We start from the raw sequence: 13,862 nt of genomic DNA on the forward strand, positions 1-13,862 counted from the left end.
GTTGGTGATGCTATGTAACCATCTCATATTCTGCTGCCTCCTTCTACACTTGCCTTCAGTCTTTCCTAGCATCAGGGTGTTTTCTAAGAGTCAGTTCTTTGCAGCAGGTGGCCAAAGTATTGGCGTTCCAGCTTCAGCTGCTGCTGCTGCTGCTAAGTCGCTTCAGTCATGTCCCACTCTGTGCGACCCCATAGACAGCAGCCCACCAGGCTCCTCTGTCCCTGGGATTCTCCAGGCAAAGAACCCTGGAGTGGGTTGCCATTTCCTTCTCCAATGCGTGAAAGTGAAAGTGAAGTCGCTCAGTCGTGCCCGACTCTTTGCGACCTCATGGACTGCAGCCCACCAGGCTCCTCCATCCATGGGATTTTCCAGGCAAGAGTACTGGAGTGGGGTGCCATTGCCTTCTCCGTTCAGCTTCAGCATCAGTCCTCAAATGAATATGCAGGACTGATTTCATTTAGGATGGACTGGTTTGATCTCCTTGCTGTCTAGGGACTCCCAATTCTTCAGTGTGCAGCCTCCTTTATGATCCAGCTCTCACATCCATACATGGCTCCTGGAAAAACCATAGCTTTGACTACATGGACCCTTGTCGGCAAATTGATGTTTCTGCTCTTTAATACACTATCTAGGTTTGTCATAGCTTTCTTTGCAAGGAGCAAGCATCTTTAATTTCATGGCTGCAGTCACTGTCCACAGTGATTTTGGAGCCCAAGAAAATAAAGTCTGTCTCTGTTTCCACGTTTTTCCCCTTCTATTTGCCACAAAGTGATGGGATTGGATGCCATGATTTTAGTTTTTTGAATGTTGAGTTTTCAGCCAGCTGTTTCACTCTTCCTCTTTCACTTTCATCAAGAGGCTCTTTAGTTCCTCTTCACTTTCTGCTATTAGAGTGGTATTATCTGCTTATCTGAGGTTGTTAAAATTTCTCTCAGCAGTCTTGATTCCAGCTTGTGATTCATCCAGCCCAGCGTTCTGAATGATGTATTGTGCGTATAAGTTAAATAAGCAGGGTGACAATACTTTTTGAGTATTACCTTGCTAGCATGTGGACTTCCCTGATAGCTCAGTTGGTAAAGAGTACACCTGCAATGAAGGAGACCAGATTCAATTCCTGAGTCAGGAAGATCCACTGGAGAAGAGATAGGCTACCCATTCCAGTATTTTTTGGCTTCCCTTGTGGCTCAGCTGGTAAAGAATCCACCTATAATGTGAATCCACCTATAATTCCCCCCTATAATGTGGGGGAAAACCTGGGTTCATTCCCTGGGTTGGGAAGGTCCCCTGGAGAAGGGAAAGGCTACCCACTCCAGTATTCTGGCCTGGAGAATTCCATGGACTGAATAGTCCCTGGGCTCTCAAAGAGTCAGACACGACTGAGCAACTTTCACTTTGCTCGCATGTGAAATGAGTGCAGTTGTATGATAGTTTGGACATTCTTTGGCATTGCACTTTTTTGGGATTGCAATGAAAACTGACCTTTTTTCAGTCCTGTGGCCACTGCTGAGTGTTCCAAATTTGCTGACATACTGAGTGTAGCACTTTAACAGCATCATCTTTTAGGATTTTAAATAGCTCTGCTGGAATTCCATCACCTCCACTAGCTTTGTTGGTAATAATGTTTCCAAAGGCCCACTTGACTTCACACTGCAGGATGTTGGGCTCTAGGTGAGTGACCATACCATATGGTTATCCAGGTCATTAAGACCTTTTTTGTATTGTTGTTCTGTGTATTCTTGCCTCTTCTTAATCTCTTCTTCTGTTAGGTTCTTAGGCTTTTTGTCCTCTCATGTTTTCCATCCTTACATGAAATGTTCCCTTAATATCTGTTTTATTCGAGACATCTCCAGTCTTTGCCATTCTGTTGTTTCCCTCTGTTTCTTTGCATTGTTCATTTAAGAAGACCTTCTTATCTTTCCTTGGTATTCTGTGGAACTCTGCATTTAGTTGAGTGTATCTTTCCCTTTTTCCCTTGCCTTTTGCTTCTCTGAGTCTAATAGAGAGTTCTTTCTTAGGTGTAAACTGAATCATGAGCCTCCTCTTAAAAATTCTTGTGGATCCTCATTGACCACAAGGTAGTAATCAGACTTTTAAGGCTGGCATACAAGGTACTTCATGGCCTGCCCTCTGTACTACAAACCTTATTTCTTACAGTAGAAACCAGAGCAAATAATGTACTCTCACCTGAATATGGCATGCTGTTTCGTTCCTCTGCCCTATGCATTTATTACCTTTGCCTAGAGTGCCTTTCCCTCTCTTGTCTGCTTTTGAATTCTTGTTGCCCTTATTAATCTTCCTTCCATGCTTAGATCTTTATTTTGGCAGTTACTTTCTTCTATAATTTTTTTAATTATTTATACCTTTTGTCAAACTAAAACAGTTTGAGAAGGATCACAGCATTATGCATTCTAGTATTCCCTTATAATGTTCAGTATAATTATTTTTTAGAGAGAACAGAACCTCATTTTACCAGTTTTGCTGTATAATTACTTATAACCTCTTCCAATGTTGAGAATTTTCACACGTGAAATAGAACGATGTGTCAAAAAATACCGCCTGGAAAGAGAGGTGTTTTTTATTTGAATTTGTTGCTTGCCCTTATATATTTACATATATATCTTTTTAAAGTAATGTATATATTTTAACATTTCTGAAAGGTTTATACAGTGGGTCCAGATTATGCCCATGCTGAAGCTCGAAAATCTCCTGCACTTGATGGCAAGGTGGAACGAGATAGTGAAGGAAAAGAAGTAAGATACCCTGTTATTCTTAATGCACGAGAGAAATTAATTGCTTGGAAAGTCTGCCTTGCTTTTAAGGTAAGATGTTATGCAGGCCATGTAGACTCGTGTAAAAATTTGAATTTTATTTTTTGAGTGAAAGAGATGTTGTTTGGGCTTATAATAGGAAAGAAAAGTAGAGAGAATGAAGTGGTATATCTGAATAGTTTTTTTTGAACTTTACAAAGGATTCTTGCCATTAATAAGAATATATGATAAATGAAAGCCTTTCCTTCTTATTCTTTCTTCATTATATAGAAGGAGACTGACAGTTTATTCAGAAACTACAATTAGAGAAGAAAACAACTGAAATGGTAGAGTTATAGGAGTATTTTTTTAATATACTCCTATAACAGAACTAGTTGTAAGTATTTACTCACAGAATTGATATGATTTTTTTTTTTTTAAGGAAGTCTTCCACCCTTCACAGTTGATCATTTGGCCTGTTAAATATAGTAAAATATGTTCATGAAAACTACTAATAAAAACTTTTTACTTAGATATTTGACTTGTTCTCTCAATCTCTATTATTAAGGTTTGATATACTGTGCAGTAAAGATTAAAACAGAAGTAGTACAACTTGCATCTCATAGAGGATAAACTTTACCTTGTTGAAGCCTTGTCTTGGATATGTAACTTAAAACTAGTGTATATTACTAGTTATTAAATAATAAATTCTTTGCATCTTAATAATTTGAAGTCTCTCATGGAAGGAATCTTAACCTAAAGTATGTTTTAATAGTTTTATATTAATTGGTTTTTATATGATCTGTTTTAACTTTGTAATGCCAGGATTCTAAAAGCCATGACTTAAAATCATATTATACTAATACATGATGGTTTGAACATAAAACCTAGAAGATCAGAAAATTCCTAGAGCCTAAGCAGGAAATTTATACCTGTTATCTCCCAAATAAAGTAAATTTGTTTCAGGGGCTCACAACTGTGTAGTTGTCAGAATTTAAAAGATTCATAAGAATAATTGGACGTTTCTTCTAGGCTGTGTCTTCAAAGCTTTCTCCTCTCTTTTTTCTTTTTGGGGTTTTTTTTTTTTTTTTTTTAATTAAAAAAGTTAGAATTTCTGCTAGCATAAAATTTTTCAAAGACTTTAAAACTTTTTTACTTTTGTATTTTAATTAAAAATTAATTGAAAAGCTTCTTGAGTTCTTGGCCTCTCTAGTCTCTTAAGCATTATTGTTCTATATTTACTTCATAGAAGAATTTAAATAATCATGTGGCATGTGCTGTATATTTTAGAGTATTCATGTTGCAAATAAGTAGCTTCCTTGTTTTTTACTTATTTTGAAGTAAAGGGCACTTATAAAATTTGTATTATTAAAGACTGGAAAACTCAGTCTTAAATGGAATTTTAAAGTGTATAATTTATTTTAAATAGCAAACAGTTTGTGGCTTTGATTTGCTACGGGCCAATGGACAGTCCTATGTCTGTGATGTCAATGGCTTCAGTTTTGTGAAAAATTCCATGAAGTATTATGATGATTGTGCAAAAATACTTGGGTAAGGTCTTTTTTCTTTATATTTCTTCCTCTTTATTTTTGTTAGTGCATACTCGGTATTCAGAAACCAAATAATTGTAAACATCAAATGAACAGGGCTTTATAAGCACTCTAGAGTAAAAAATCAGTGTTCATAAAATGAAATCCCCAAATCCTGAATTACACTTCAGGTTATGTAAGACAAATTAGTTTATGAACAGTGTAAACTTTTAAAGGTATTTAACCTCATAGATGTAGAAATGCTGTATAACAATGATTTACACAGTGATGGTTGATCATTCATCAAAACGGCTGATTTATTAGATTACCTTGTTTCTCAAGTTTTTGTTATGTAATTATAGTATTTTATGGTACAGAATTAACATTCGTGAAATAAGTAACAAGAATAAAATAGAAGTAATTGGAATTTAGAAATCTTGAATGATTCTACAAGCATATATTATTCAAAATAATCTCATGAGATTATCAGGTGAGCATAAAAGAAATTATTGTGTACAGAAATGCCATTTTTTTATTCCTTGACTTATTTTCATACATCTTGATTTAGAAGACTTGATAGACAATTTATAACGTTATTTATTTATTTTATTTTTGGCCGTGCTGGCTCTTCATTGCTGTGTGCAGGCTTTCTCTAGTTAGGGAGGGAGGGGCTCCTCTTTGTGGCTCTGCGCAGGGTTCTCACTGGTGGCTTCTCTTGCTGCAGAGCAGAGACTCTAGGCACACAGGCTCAGTAGTTGTGGCACACAGGCTTAGCTGTGCTGGGGGGAGCAGTCCACCAGACCAGGGATCAAACCCACGTGGGATCAGGGAGGTCCTGACAAAGACTGTTTTTAACCATTTCAAAGTATATACGACAAAATACTTATGTCAAAGCCATAAAAAACTTAAACTTTAAAATATATCTTAATCATTGGAGTCAGCAATTGTTGTATATTTCAAAGGTTTGTGAACTTACCCTTAAAGTAAAATATAGCAGGTCTCAGTTAAATTCTAGCATGAATAAATGCTAGATTTAGCAAAACAAAAGATGTCCTGTAATTATGTAAAATTTTCATTGTTAATCTTTTTAGCAAACTGTAATAGAAATCTGTTAAAAAAGAACAATGGTATTTAAAATAGCTTTCAGTTCAGTTCAGTTCAGTCTCTCAGTCGTGTCCGACTCTTTGCGACCCCATGAATTGTAGCACGCCAGGCCTCCCTGTCCATCACCCACTCCCGGAGTTCACTCAGGCTCACGTCCATTGAGTCAGCGATGCCATCTCATCCTCTGTCGTCCCCTTCTCCTCCTGCCCCCAATCCCTCCCAGCATCAGAGTCTTTTCCAATGAGTCAGCTCTTCGCATGAGGTGGCCAAAGTACTGGAGTTTCAGCTTTAGCGTCATTCCTTCCAAAGAAATCCCAGGGCTGATCTCCTTCAGAATGGACTGGTTGGATCTCCTTGCAGTCCAAGGGACTCTCGAGAGTCTTCTCTAACACCACAGTTCAAAAGCATCAATTCTTCGGCACTCAGCCTTCTTCACAGTCCAACTGTCACATCCATACATGACCACAGGAAAAAACCATAGCCTTGACTAGATGGACCTTTGTTGGCAAAGTAATGTCTCTGCTTTTGAATATGCTATCTAGGTTGGTCATAACTTTTCTTCCAAGGAGTAAGCGTCCTTTAATTTCATGGCTGCAGTCACCATCTGCAGTGATTTTGGAGCCCAGAAAAATAAAGTCTGACACTGTTTCCACTGTTTCCCCATCTATTTCCCATGAAGTGATGGGACCAGATGCCATGATCTTCGTTTTCTGAATGTTGAGCTTTAGGCCAACTTTTTCACTCTCCACTTTCACTTTCATCAAGAGGCTAGGTTTCTCAAGAGTCAGGTCAGGTGGTCTGGTATTCCCATCTCTTTCAGAATTTTCCACAGTTGATTGGGATCCACACAGTCAAAGGCTTTGGCATAGTCAATAAAGCAGAAATAGATGTTTTTCTGGAACTCGCTTGCTTTTTCCATGATCCAGCAGATGTTGGCAATTTGATCTCTGGTTTCTCTGCCCTTTCTAAAACCAGCTTGAACATCTGGAAGTTCACGGTTCATGTATTGCTGAAGCCTGGCTTGGAGAATTTTGAGCATTACTTTACTAGCATGTGAGATGAGTGCAAATGTGCGGTAGTTTGAGCATTCTTTGGCATTGCCTTTCTTTGGGATTGGAATGAAAACTGACCTTTTCCAGTCCTGTGGCCACTGCTGAGTTTTCCAAATTTGCTGGCATATTGAGTGCAGCACTTTCACAGCATCACCTTTCAGGATTTGAAATAGCTCAACTGGAATTCCATCACCTCCACTAGCTTTGTAGTGATGCTTTCTAAGGCCCACTTGACTTCACATTCCAGGATGTCTGGCTCTAGGTCAGTGATCACACCATCGTGATTATCTGGGTCATGAAGATCTTTTTTGTACAGTTCTTCTGTGTATTCTTGCCACCTCTTAATATCTTCTGCTTCTGTTAGGTCCATACCATTTCTGTGCTTTATCGAGCCCATCTTTGCATGAAATATTTGTTCCCTTGATATCTCTAATTTTCTTGAAGAGATCCCTAGTCTTTCCCATTCTGTTGTTGTCCTCTATTTCTTTGCATTGATCGCTGAGGAAGGCTTTCTTATCTCTCCTTGCTATTCTTTGGAACTCTGCATTCATATGCTTATATCTTTCCTTTTCTCCTTTGCTTTTCGCTTCTCTTCTTTTCACAGTTATTTGTAAGGCCTCCCCAGACAGCCATTTTGCTTTTTTGCATTTCTTTTCCATGGGGATGGTCTTGATCCTTGTCTCTTTATAGGTGATCAATAAAAGCTGATAAGAAATACTCAATGTCCACAGAGATAATCTTGGATTTTAGAATCTATGGAAGTAAATAGGCAGCTCTAGTGACATGAAAGTGAAAGTCACTCAGTTGCAACCCCATAGACTAGCCTGCCAGGCTCCTCTGTCCATGGAATTCTCCAGGCCAGAATACTGGAGTGGGTAGCTGTTCCCTTCTCCAGGGGGTCTTCCCAGCCCAGGGATCAAACCCTGGTCTCCTGCATTGAAAGTGAATTGTTTACCATCTGAGCCACCAGGGAACTTACTTGAATCCAATGTGATTTATATTTTTAAAAAGGAAATAAGTAAATTCCAAATTCATGATATCCCATTGCTGTGTTCTATATACCAGTTTAGCACTGCTGATCTAATTTTTTTATCAGGATTGATTTTTTTCTTAGTTTACTTTTTATGTACTGTATTCACTTAATTACAAGATAGTTTGACTTTAACTTCTGTGATTTTCTTTTGTCATTAACACCCAGGTTTGTCTTAAAATGAACTAGTTTAAGTTTTCTTTTTTTGTCTTGAAGGAATATTGTAATGCGAGAGCTTGCTCCACAATTTCATATCCCCTGGTCAATACCCTTAGAAGCTGAAGATATCCCGATTGTACCAACTACATCTGGAACTATGTAAGTTTGAATATTTTCATTCAGAAATTCCTTGTGTTTCCCTGTTGGCCTGTGCTATCACAATAAAGATTACATATATAAATAATATTAGATAATTTACTTTGTATATTTTCATATGATTCACTTTCCAGATGGAAAAATAGATTATAAGCTTTTACATGGGCTATTTAGAATGAAGGAGTTTCCCAGGTGATTCAGTGGTAAAGAATCCTCCTGCCAACACAAGGAGATGCAGGATCCCTTGAGTTAGATCCCTTGGTCGAGAAGATTCCCTAGAGGAGGAAATGGCAACCCACTCCAGTATTCTTGCCTGGAGAGTCCCATGGACAGAAGAACCTAGCAGGCGCCGGTCCATAGAGTCACGAAGAATTGCACATGGCCAAGCAGCTGAGCACTCACACATGCATTTAGACTAAAGATCTTTTCTGTTGTTAAAATCCGGAAAAATTTTTGGATAATTATAGAACTGTTGAATTGAGCCATAAGAATAAAGGAGGTGCCAGCAGATATATTACTTAAAGGTTCATGGTCAGTGGTTTACAGTTTTGGTGCTCTTAGCATGTAAAGGAAAAATACATAGTTATATCTTGAAGTAAATTACTTAGACCAGTATTGCCAAAGTGTTTTATAAAATTTCTAGTGAAATTTACTGCCTGAAATTCACTTGTTATTCATGTGAGCTAGGAGCCTTATGTTAGCATGTTAAATATTCTGAGGATACCTGATTGGGGCAGAAGAGAGGACAAAAATACTTAATTTTGTTTTTAAACCAGTATTTCCAAACTTATTTAATACAAAGTATATTTTCGGTAACTTACTCTAGAGAGTTGTGTTCTGTGTCTCATAATTTGACAAATGGTAGTTTAAACCCTCCCTTGTGGCTCAGCTGGTAAAGAATCCGCCTGCAATGTGGGAGACCTGGGTTGGGAAGATCCCCTGGAGAAGGGAAAGGATACCCATTCCAGTATTCTGGCCTCGAGAATTCCATGGGGTCACAAAAAGTCGGACACCACTGAGCGACTTTCACTTTCTTTCATTCTTACTAAGACAGTTTTATCTTCCAGTATTTTAAGTTTGAAATACTTTTCTTCTTACATGGGCAAAGTAAATATAGCAGCTTTATTTTGTTTGATTTAATGAAATCTCTCTGTATAATGATCTACCACACTGGGCAGGTAATTAATGAAGTTAGGGAATTATAGTCCATTTGCTTGTATCCAAAGTTAGTATAGTCATCTCTGAAGAAGAAGCAAGCTTGATATTACTCCCCCCTCCAGCCTCTTAAATTCTTTTTAGGATTGACTTCATAAAATTAAAGCTAGTTGTTACAAGCGCTGTTCTTAATGGGAACGATCTTGAAGTGGTAAAAGATAGTTCCAAATAAACAATTAGATGTAGTAATCTTAGTTCTTTGTTAGAAAATTGAGAATGTTGTTTCTTTTTTACCTTAAGGATGGAACTTAGATGTGTCATAGCCGTCATTCGTCATGGGGATCGAACACCAAAGCAAAAAATGAAAATGGAAGTGAGGCATCAAAAGTATGTTTAAAGGGGAGTAATTTAATTCACAGGATGTGATCATTCAAGATTTCTGATGGGTGCTTATCTATTTTGATTAATACATCATGAGGAAAGACTGCCACTATTTCTTGACCAGTAATATTTAAACCACTGGAAAAAAATCAAAACAAAATCCATCTTAAATTGTGTGTATCAGTATCAGAAAATTACTCTAGCAATATCCATAAATGGTCTTCATCCTCACTTAGCTTTTATTTAGTGTTGTAAAGATGAAAATTAATAAAATGGAAGTTTATTACTTTATTCAGTTAATCTAGTGATTATTAGCTTAATATGGTTTAGAAAAATACGAAGTTTTATCAGTCAGGTAAAAGAGTAATACTGTAGAGTGAAAGAGGGCACACACATGTGAAGCCCATAGACCCCAAGTCCGTTATCTGTCACTAATTATTATCTTAGTCCCTTATCTATCATTTATTATAGTTACTTGTTTTATGGAGATGATATTATTGCAAATGCCTAACAGTATTCTGTCTCTTTTATAAGATTCTTTGATCTCTTTGAAAAGTGTGATGGATATAAATCTGGGAAATTAAAACTCAAAAAACCAAAACAATTACAGGCAAGTGCATTTGATTTCTTGTTGGGTTTTAAACTACTAAAGGCAAAATTACATAAAAATTCAGTTCTTTATTCCTTTTACAGGAAGTGCTGGATATTGCACGACAACTTCTTACGGAACTGGGACAAAATAATGATTCTGAAATTGAAGAAAACAAATCAAAACTTGAACAACTTAAGACTGTGTTAGAGATGTAAGTATCCTTTTGAAACCCTTAATTTTGATAATTACTTATAGTGCTCTTTTTTTTTTAAATATGTGTGACTTTTCATGTTAATTTCCTTCACAGTTCGATCTATTTTGCTTTTTCTCACTGCAAATCAGGTGAAATTAGTGGAAGTCTAGTAAGTTTTAATTTTTACCAGTGAGAAAAGAGATCGTTACATTGAAGGTTCTGTTTTATAATGGTATTAATTTTGATGAGACCATCAAAAGAGAACATCACATTTGGATTGTTGAAGTACTACATAGGATGAAGGCCACATTGTTAGGTTAACCATAGACTCAATGCTGTTTAAATGAAAAATAACTTCACATTATGTTTTAATCAGGTGAAATCGGTGCCACCAATATTCCTCTTACAAGATTTATTTCTTTGACCACTCAAAATTCAAAAAAAAATCATTATTTTCATTTTTAAAGACAAGGTAGAGTTTAGTTTTTCTTTAGGAGGTTGTATTGTGTGCTTATTAAATATTGTCTGTTGTATTTGCCATTTTATTTTTCAGGTATGGCCATTTTTCAGGAATAAATCGTAAAGTCCAGTTAACCTATCTCCCTCATGGTTGTCCTAAGACATCTAGTGAAGAAGAGGGTATGTCACTATTAATGCTTATTAGTTTTTAATTATATGTAGGAACTTGCTACTCATTGTTGATTACCTTTTTAATCTTCTGTCAAATAGTTTAGGGGTTGGCATGCTGAATAGAGGAAAAATAATGTACAGCTTTGGTTAACTATGTTTTCTAACCTTAAAAAGTCTTATACCTTTTCTCCTTTAGGTAAAGGATACCTTTTATTATTTTAAAAACTGCTTAGGCGTGCTCTTTTATTCTTTAGAGAGCTTATTTCTTTATAACTAATTATTACTTAATGGGTCCCTAACCCATACAGGGTAAAAAGGAAGAAAACTCAAGAAGTAGGAAAAGAATATTTGAAAAAATGCGCCATCACCATGTTTCTAAAGCAGATATTTTTTTCCACTCAATAAATCAGAATAAGCATTTTAAATGAGTCTCCTAAGAGCAGTGAGCACAAAAATCCATAAGTTTATTTACTTTTCAAAAGAAAAATGGTCAAGGGTTGGGGAGCCATTTTATGGAGAAATAGAAATGCCCAGTATAATAATAATCAGTCTTGCCCTGTCACACTGGCAGAGTGCTTTCTTGTTTTATTCTTTTTTCAAATGGTAATAAGGAATGCTGATGAAAATGCAGTGTGACAGAATTTTATCCACTGGTAGGATGTAAATTGACAATAATTCTTTGAAAAGTAATTTGGCAGTACATACCAAAAACTTCATAAGACTTCCCTGGTGATCTAGTGGTTAAGCCTCCGCACTTCACTGTAGGTGCCATGGATTCCATCCCTGGTCGGTGACCTGAGATCTTGCATGTTGCGTGGTGCAGCTGGAGGGTGGGGTACAGGGGAAACTTCAAAAATTTTTCATGTACTTTGACCTTAAGTATACCTAAGAGAATCTATCCCAATGGGATAGTCAGATCTTAAGAGAAAGATCTTCTATAGGGATAATTACAGTGGCCCACTATTTATAGGAGCAAAACTTGAAGTAAAGATTAAATGCAAGCAGAAATTTGACTATCTTGATCTTTATTCTGAAAGTTCATATATTGCTCTCTTGTCATACCACATGATTAGTAACAATGCAGATTAATTTTCTATATTTTGATGTTTATATCAAAAGCATTCCATAACGATAATTAATAAGTCAATTAATTGCCTTTATTATAAGTGAATGTTGGCTTGCATGATGAAGCACATACAATTACTGACTAGCCCCAGGGTAAAGGATGATTTTCTATCACTTTTAGTGAATCATTAAATTCCTTAGTGTTTATTGTGGTACTTTTAAAATGACCTTTGTTTCTGGAACCCAACACAGATGTTAGGACATAATAAAGAGTAGGTCAAAATTCAGAATAGAAACTCGGACGTCCTCTGTGTCTTGAGAAAATACTTTGTTCTGGAACATGCAGATTCCACAACTCCAAATTTAAAAAGCTGTTCTTGGCTATATTTTATTGTATATCTCACTCGTAAATGTAAATTATAATAAATATTAAGCTCTGTTGTCTCGTATCTCCTTAAAAGTTATACAAATCACTGGTTACTAATCATAAAAATGTATATATCTTCTTCCCTTCAGATAACATTATCTTTCATGTGGCAGCACTGCAAAGACAAGCTCTGAACTTGGCATCAGGGAGCTCTTAACCTAGCATATCTAGTACAGCTGAAAACATCCAGCAAATACTGTTGGCTCTCATACCATTTTGAGAGCAGGGAAGGGAGAAGTGTCCTTTCAGAAAACTGGGAAAGAGCCTTCTTTCTAGAGTATGGGAGAGATTTTGAAATTTTAGTAAGATTTTAATAAGTGAAACAAGTGCTATTCCTAGTAGAAGCAACAGCCTACAAAGGATAGATATGTTTAAGGAACGAATTAATCTACATCAGGTCCTCATTCCACTGCAGAAGAGACAAAAAGAAAAAAAGTAATCATGAAATATATCTGTTTAAAAGAAGAAAACTTGACATTTGCTTTATCCATTCACATGTATCTTAGACAGCCGACGAGAAGAGCCATCCTTGCTTCTGGTTCTAAAGTGGGGAGGAGAACTAACCCCTGCAGGCAGGGTCCAAGCTGAAGAACTCGGAAGAGCTTTCAGGTGTATGTATCCTGGAGGTCAAGGTAAATTTTGGCGTTTCTTTACTTCAGTTAAATTCATCGATCATCTTTCCAGATCCTCCTTTTGAGATGTTATTAAGTATAGAAATACAGTGAGATAAAAATATAGCTTAAGTGATTTGAGGATTTATTTTCAGGAGATTATGCAGGATTTCCTGGTTGTGGTTTACTTAGATTACATAGTACCTACCGACATGACCTTAAAATATACGCCTCTGATGAAGGACGAGTTCAGATGACTGCAGCTGCTTTTGCAAAGGTATAAATAAATGTTTTTAGAATTATTAATATTTCATCTGATATAGCATTTTAAAAGATTTTTACTGAGGTGATATTCTAAATTCGAGACTTCAAACTAAAACCCTGAAATGACCATAACAATTTGTATTAATAAAGCTTGTTATAACAGTAAGCATATACCCTGTGAAATTCTGCGTGTAACAAAATAATAATTAAGATGGCTTTCTATTTTGCATTCTAATTCTTAAATCTCTTTTGGCTTTTATTTAATGTGTTTAGGGTCTGTTAGCTCTAGAAGGAGAACTTACACCCATTCTTGTTCAGATGGTGAAAAGTGCAAACATGAATGGCCTTCTGGATAGTGATAGTGATTCTTTGAGCAGTTGTCAGCAACGTGTAAAGGCAAGACTTCATGAAATACTTCAGAGAGACAGAGATTTTACTGCAGAAGATTATGAAAAGGTGGGTCTTAGCAAATTCCTACACTGTCAAATATTATGCACACGAGAAAATGCATAAAACATAAACCCAGAGCTTGTATTACAAAAGCAAAAGGACATATAATCCCTATACAGGGGGACAGAATGTTGGGAGAACGCTAGCCTCTGTGTGCCTCTTCCCAGTTATAGTTCCTTCTTATCTGCTAGAAATAACCAGTGTCCTAGCTCTTAGTCATATCCAGAATGCTTATTCAGATGAGTACGAATTTGTAGCTCCCGTAGTCTCGGTTTGTATTTTTTAAGCTTCCTGTAATGGGATTTTTTTTTTTTAAT

At 36.4% G+C, this 13,862-nt stretch overlaps 1 protein-coding gene across 7 annotated transcripts in view; it reads left to right on the forward strand.

The window, feature by feature from the left end:
* PPIP5K2 (diphosphoinositol pentakisphosphate kinase 2) overlaps window positions 1-13,862 on the forward strand; it is an 83,890-nt gene that overhangs the window by 20,675 nt on the left and 49,353 nt on the right. For 5 of the 7 annotated variants that reach the window (XM_055565665.1, XM_055565700.1, XM_055565657.1 and 2 more), the window contains exons 8-17: window positions 2,658-2,819; window positions 4,177-4,298; window positions 7,679-7,780; window positions 9,233-9,319; window positions 9,848-9,927; window positions 10,011-10,116; window positions 10,652-10,737; window positions 12,727-12,852; window positions 12,987-13,108; window positions 13,369-13,551. In XM_055565665.1, coding sequence (XP_055421640.1) covers window positions 2,658-2,819; window positions 4,177-4,298; window positions 7,679-7,780; window positions 9,233-9,319; window positions 9,848-9,927; window positions 10,011-10,116; window positions 10,652-10,737; window positions 12,727-12,852; window positions 12,987-13,108; window positions 13,369-13,551 — 1,176 coding nt within the window. The remainder of the gene's footprint in view (window positions 1-2,657; window positions 2,820-4,176; window positions 4,299-7,678; window positions 7,781-9,232; window positions 9,320-9,847; window positions 9,928-10,010; window positions 10,117-10,651; window positions 10,738-12,726; window positions 12,853-12,986; window positions 13,109-13,368; window positions 13,552-13,862) is intronic. The other 2 variants (XM_055565671.1, XM_055565693.1) reach the window with 1 other exon arrangement.

The sequence above is a fragment of the Bubalus kerabau genome, chromosome 1, assembly GCF_029407905.1.
Source record: "Bubalus kerabau isolate K-KA32 ecotype Philippines breed swamp buffalo chromosome 1, PCC_UOA_SB_1v2, whole genome shotgun sequence".
Classification (NCBI taxonomy): Eukaryota; Metazoa; Chordata; class Mammalia; order Artiodactyla; family Bovidae; genus Bubalus; species Bubalus kerabau.